Source organism: Austrofundulus limnaeus, unplaced genomic scaffold, assembly GCF_001266775.1.
Source record: "Austrofundulus limnaeus strain Quisiro unplaced genomic scaffold, Austrofundulus_limnaeus-1.0 Scaffold366, whole genome shotgun sequence".
Lineage (NCBI taxonomy): Eukaryota > Metazoa > Chordata > Actinopteri > Cyprinodontiformes > Rivulidae > Austrofundulus > Austrofundulus limnaeus.
The window spans coordinates 369,462-375,626 of record NW_013952768.1 but is presented as its reverse complement, the minus strand read 5'-3'; the positions used below and the strand labels follow the sequence as shown (position 1 = coordinate 375,626).

The 6,165-nt window shown below is 46.7% G+C and overlaps 1 protein-coding gene across 1 annotated transcript; it reads right to left on the bottom strand.

Moving 5' to 3' along the window:
• Positions 1 to 542: 542 nt before the first annotated feature.
• On the bottom strand, positions 543 to 1,948 carry pou3f2b (POU class 3 homeobox 2b). The gene has a single exon (XM_014023387.1). The coding sequence runs from the start codon at positions 1,880 to 1,882 to the stop codon at positions 671 to 673; it is 1,212 nt and encodes a 403-aa protein (XP_013878841.1). The 5' UTR covers positions 1,883 to 1,948; the 3' UTR covers positions 543 to 670.
• Positions 1,949 to 6,165: the final 4,217 nt, after the last annotated feature.

Genomic DNA, 6,165 nt, shown 5'->3' with positions numbered 1-6,165 from the left:
CGATGCTCACCCTCAGCTGGACTCCTCTGGACTGGGTTAGGGGGTAGGTTGGGGGGGGGCAGCCTTTACCGGCCTCCAGTTCAATTCATTCCTCCTTTGACCCCCCACACCCCCTCAGCTGCACCACCCACGCACCCAACACGGAGCAGAAACTAACCCGGCTCTCACACACACCAGCAACACAAATGTTGACAGAAGTGTTGAATGGAAACTATTCTGCTTTGCTTTTCTGTTGTATTTCTTCTTCTCCTTGTCTAACTCCTCCCCMCCTCCCTGCTATTTATTTTTTCTTACTTGGACTATTTTTATTGTTTTTGTTTGTTTTTTTTTACACACAACAGGGCTACACCTTGAAACCGACCGGAGTCACAGTGCTGGGCTTGTATCCTCGGAGAGCACAAACAGGGTTCAGCTGTGGGAGAAGCTGAGACAAACCTGCCCCCCCCCTCCCCCCCTTCCCTCACGCGCTCTCTTCTCCATATTCACTGCAGATATTGTGTAAATACTCACTGCAATCTATTATACATAAAACACCCACTAGATCGTTTGATAGTCCAGTGATTTATATATAACCATGAGGGATAAATAAAAACGACTTCTTTTTTTTTTTTTCCTTGGAGAAAAAAAAAAATGAAAAAAGAGAGAAACGGAGGAGCGGTTCCTGCAGAGTTCACTGGACCGGGGTCTGGACCCCGTGGTGCGGCGGCGTGTCCCCGTACACATCCTCGCTCCCCGGCAGCGCTCCTCCGGGAGGAGTCATGCGTTTCTCCTTCTGTCTCCTGTTACAAAACCAAACCCTCACCACCTCTTTCTCCAGGTGAAGACTGTCCGCCAGCGTGATTATTTCCGACGCGGCCGGTTTAGGGCACTTCAAAAAATGGCTCTCCAAAGCTCCTTTTACGCTCACCTCGATCGAGGTCCGTTTTTTCCGTTTCCTGCCCTGCGCCGCGATCTTGTCCAGGCTGGTCGGGCTGCCCGAGGTGGAGTCCGCCTCCTCCAGCCACTTGTTCAACAGAGGCTTGAGCTTGCACATGTTTTTGAAGCTGAGCTGCAGGGCCTCAAACCTGCAGATGGTGGTCTGTGAGAACACATTTCCGTACAGGGTCCCCAGGGCGAGCCCCACGTCCGCCTGCGTGAAGCCCAGCTTGATCCTCCGCTGCTTGAACTGCTTGGCGAACTGCTCCAGGTCGTCCGACGTCGGCGTGTCCTCGTCCGAGTGGTCGTGGTGGCTCTGCGGCCGGTGCTGGTGCTGAGACGCGGGGTGGCCGTGCTCGCTGAGGTGCGGGCTGTGGTGGTCCTCGTGCGTGTCTCTGAGGTTGTGGTGGTGCATCCCCTGCCCGCTGCCCGGGATCAGCCCGTTGACGCCGAAGCCCGGCTGGGAGTAGATGAGGCTCTGGCCGTTGGTGGTCGCCATGCTCGGTATGTGCGCCGAGGTGGTGGTTCTCCACGCGCGGCTGTCGTGGTGGTTCCCGTGCGCCTGGTGCACCAGGTGCGGCGGCCGCGACTGCTGGTGCTGCAGGTTGTTGCCGGAGCTGTGCATGTCCTCCCGCGCGCTCTGCACGGCCGGCTTGATGTCCTGCTCCGCTCCGAGCGGGCTGGAGGACCACGGGGCGCCCTCTCCGTGGGACAGCGCCGTGATCCACTGGTGCGCGTGGCTGAGCGTGTGGCTGTTGCTCTGCAGCGGGTAGTCGCTCTGCAACAGGCTCTGCGCGTCCCGGTACGCCGACGCTTGCTGCATGCTGCCGGGCTCCGAGTGCACGATGGATGCGCTRGAGGTGAGGATGCTGTAGTGGTTAGACGCTGCGGTCGCCATGACTCTCGGAGCCGGACTGGTCGCTCGGATTAAAGGAAGCCCGCATTTGACAGGTCCTCTCCTGCCCATAGGCGGCTCCCAGGCGCTCTGCCAAGTGGACGCCGAGGCGCACCTGGACTCCGCTCCGCCCCGCTCGCCGCTCATTGGGCGCCCGGGAGGTGATGGACGTGGTTGCCAGGGGCAACGGCGCAGCGATTGGCTCGCCGCGAGTTTCCACAAACACCATCCTCTCTCCGGCGGAGAGGCGCGAGCCGAGGCTCGGGTGAAGCGGAGAGCCGGAGTGCAGCATGGGGGAGACGGAGCAGCGGGATCAGCAGAGCAGCTGTAAGATCCAAACCTCCTGTTTTTTCTCCTGAACCAGGTAGTCCAGCTCCAGCTGAGGGTTTCCTCCAAATGAGGCTAAAGCTGTGCTGCTTATTATTCATTGTAGATGTGTRCACATTAAGTAAATTAAATGTAAAAATGTAAAACTGGATTTGACAGTTTTTCTTAGAACAAATAATTAGGTTGAATTAACTTGATTCAATGTAACATTTAAAAATATCTTAATATTTCTGCATTTGTTTTATAGTTTTTTTGTAACATGTTTCAAAATGTTTTCTTTTTGAATTATAAATGAACACTGTACTGCTCTGTTTGTCATATCCATCATCATTTTAAACTAAACCATGACATGTACACAAATTATTTCAATAAATAAACAATTCATGTATTATTTTTAGTTTGGGAATGAAAAAGCCTGATAAAAATGTTAATGCATGTGCTTTAAAAATAATTTATTATGTTTAAAATGAAATAAGTTAAAACCAAAGCTTTGTAACAGTGGAATAGAAATAGGTTTTATTTTTAAAAATGTTTATAAAACCACATTTCCATTTGATATCTTTTAAAATCCTTTTAGAAATCCTGCCCAATAAAGCTCTAAGACTGACAGTTATTTGCAGTTTTTAATGTTTTCTTTTAATTCTTGGAGACTCATAAATAGACGGGTCAGTCRTGTTCCTTTTAAAACTTTTAACAACCTGCAAGCTAAACAAATCAACTTTAGGGTCTAATTAGCTTGTAAATACATTTTTACATTTATTCTTTTAGGTGGGGGTAGCCAGAAAAAGGAAGGAAAGCAAACTGAGGTTTTATCTTTAGATAACTTACAGGATAGATTTAAAATAAATAAATCTGGTTTGAAGTTGTCTAAAAGGAGGTTTACTGCAGTTTGTTGTATCGTTGTGGTGCCTTTAGAGTTTCTACAGCAGAAGAGATTTCTAATACGCTCAGGTCTTCTGGTAAACTATTAGTTAATAGTGTGAAAAGCTGATCCGGCTGCTCGTCATCCACCAAAGTGAAGACAGAAGTGAACAGAAGGATTAAGTCCAAACTCAGGCCTCCAGTCCGGGGCACGGAGGGCAGCCTTCCATCCCGTCCCAGCTGTCGTTCCCCCCAGTGTCAGCTTCAGGGACCAGGACTTTGTCCAGAGAGGGGACATTCCTGGCCAACTGCTGCTGGTTGCCATAGGGAGAGGTAAATGAAACAACAGCAGAAGCGTCACCGCTGCTGCCCCCCCTGATTCAGGACCATCTAAAGGCCTCTATTTAGAGAGGCTCTTTGCTGCGCGGACAAAGCCTTCACACGAATAAAGGAGGGAGGAGTAAAGAACGCAGGGCCCTAAAAGGAGAGAGAGAGAGAGAGAGAAAGGCTGGAAGGACTGAAAAAGATGAGATTGTGTCTGCCCTCGAAGCTGCTCCTCAGCCTTCAGTGAGATAAATCAAACTAAAATACTATGTTTTTCCTGGCACAGGCAGGTGTTAACTTTCTAACTTTAGTGTTTTTATTCTTGTAAACTGATGCGATTAAAAAGCACCACAGGTTGCAACAACTCACCGCAGTCAGAAAATATTGCTTAAATTAAACCTTTAAATCAGCACATACACAATTTGACTAAAACTGCAATTAAACATTTTATTAAATACCTTGGACCTGAGATGAAACGTAAAGGCACTTAAAAAAATGCACACACTTGTTCACACTCTCAGACATGCAGGCGGTGTTGAATTTATTCAAAAAGTTGACACAAGGACACATGTCAGAGTGCAGACCCAGGCCTGCATGGGAAGGTCCAAAACTGCAAAATGTCTGTTTTCAGTGACCTGAGTGGGCTACTTTACAAAAACAGCACCATTAAATAATCTTTAAGGCTTCAAAATATTATATTAAAGGAACAACAGAATTAAAATGTACAAAAACTAAAGAGTTATAATAACAAACTCAACATTTATCACCAACATAAACTGTAGAGTTTATTGTCATGCTTTCKGCTCGCTTGTTTACATCGGTAATATTTGCACACGGTGATATAAAGTGGATAATGAGGATCAAGAGAGAAACGCACACAAAACGCTCATATTCCATGTCCAACCAGGAGCTCTTTAATAAAAGATTTGTGATTGGGCCTTTAATGGATCTCATTTCATAGGCTAATAATCCTTTATAGATGTGGCTCCAGCTGCACTGACAGCTCACGGAGCCACCAGGATTTAAGTTGGGCCATGAAAAGTTTCCAGGCACGGCTCAGTCATTCATTCTGCTAATTTTAAACATTATTGTGGCGTAACATTGAAATCGGCCAAATCAAAAGAACATTGTGGTAATTAGGCTGTAATTCAAGGAATTACCACATCGCCACACAGGCTTAAATAGTCGTGTTGGGAGAAACGCAAAGCACATTATTTTAATGGCGTAATATGCAAACTACTGCTCGTTTCAATTACATGGCTTAACAATGCATAAATGATGCGAGCCTTGTTATTTGGACTGCAGGGTCCGCAGTTATTCAGTCACTCGGAAGGGGCCAATGAGAGGGGCCAYGCTGCACACGCGCTGAAACCCAGCGCTGAGCAGAGAGGGCTGCTGCCAGACTACATTTAAGGGAATAAAATGAACAGTAGAGAATGTAAGCGTTAAATTAACAGTAGGATAATTATATGACCCGTGTGCTGTAAAGATTCAATTTCCAAYGCTCTAATTAGGCGAATGTCTCCCCATACATCAGCTCACATCCCTCTGCCAATTTCTCACCAGAAAGCGTCCTGTGAGCGGAAATAATTAGATTTTATTAAGACACGGCTCGGGTAATAAAGGAAATCAACGGAGGGGGCTGGTTAAATATGATATGTTTTTAAAATCGCTGACTGGTTCCCACACTCAGTCCAGGGGTTCCAGGGTGAGGACAGCTGCAGAGCAGGAGGAAAGAGGATGGGGTTCGGTCACTGAGCTGCACAGAATCACCTCGTCGACAATGAGGCTCAAATGTGATGGAGGAGGTTCAGGAACGAACAAGACACCGCTTTAAATGTGGCTGATGAGGAGACTAAAACATTAAACCCGAAATTTTAATGACATCTCAGGTCAACTTGAAATTAAATCAAAACTACAGATTTAAAGTGAGAAGTATAATAATCACACATTTTCTTTGCATCACATCAACTGAAAGGAACATTTACAATCTAAAGCCCATTTCAGATGCAGTTTACACTTATAACAGTCGAAGAAATATTCATGTGTTTATATTTAAGAGAATCTGTCTTAAAATGCTCAAAATAACCTGTCCTCAGTTTTTCACCAGTTAATATATCTCTTAAGCAAAGATATTTGGTACTTAGTGCTGCAAATATAAGTGGAAACGTTCAGACAGTAACTAGTGTTTTAAATTATAAATTTGTGTCTTTCTGGGTTTATACGTTCAGGTTTCACTGTTCCAGAGTGCAAATATATGAAATGGAGCACATTGTTTTCCCACAATCAGAAGTTTGTGTTTCAGATTAGTTGTTCAGATATCAATAATTTTCCTCTCTGCCTGTTTCAAGTCTTACATAATGAGAGGCGGCCGGCCCACGCCTTTCATCCTTACTGTAATTGTTGTGTGCATCAAAGCTGCAGAGACTGACAGGCTGCATGGGAGGATTAATACAGTGGGTGAGTGACGACATACTGAGCCTGTTTCGCTCAGGAGGGCGGTGGGAGGGGGGTGAGGAAGGGAGGGGGAGACAGAGGGATGTTATGAACAAGAGATGGAGAGGAGACTGCGATGTTGGGGGTGTAGGAGAAAAAGTGGGAGAGGACAAAAAGTGTGGAGAGAGTTAACGAGAGGGAGAGCATTAATTGTGCGCTTTGTGCCGGGGCTCTTTTGCTGAGTGTGGCTGTCGAGGTGCGGGCGCTAACCCCTCCAGCAGCTCGCCGTGATCTGAACCCGCTCTCAGACTGCTGTATTCCAATGCAATTAGACCACTCAAAGGCCTGCTTAAAGCTGCACCCCCACTACGCAACACACACACACACACACACACACACACACACAC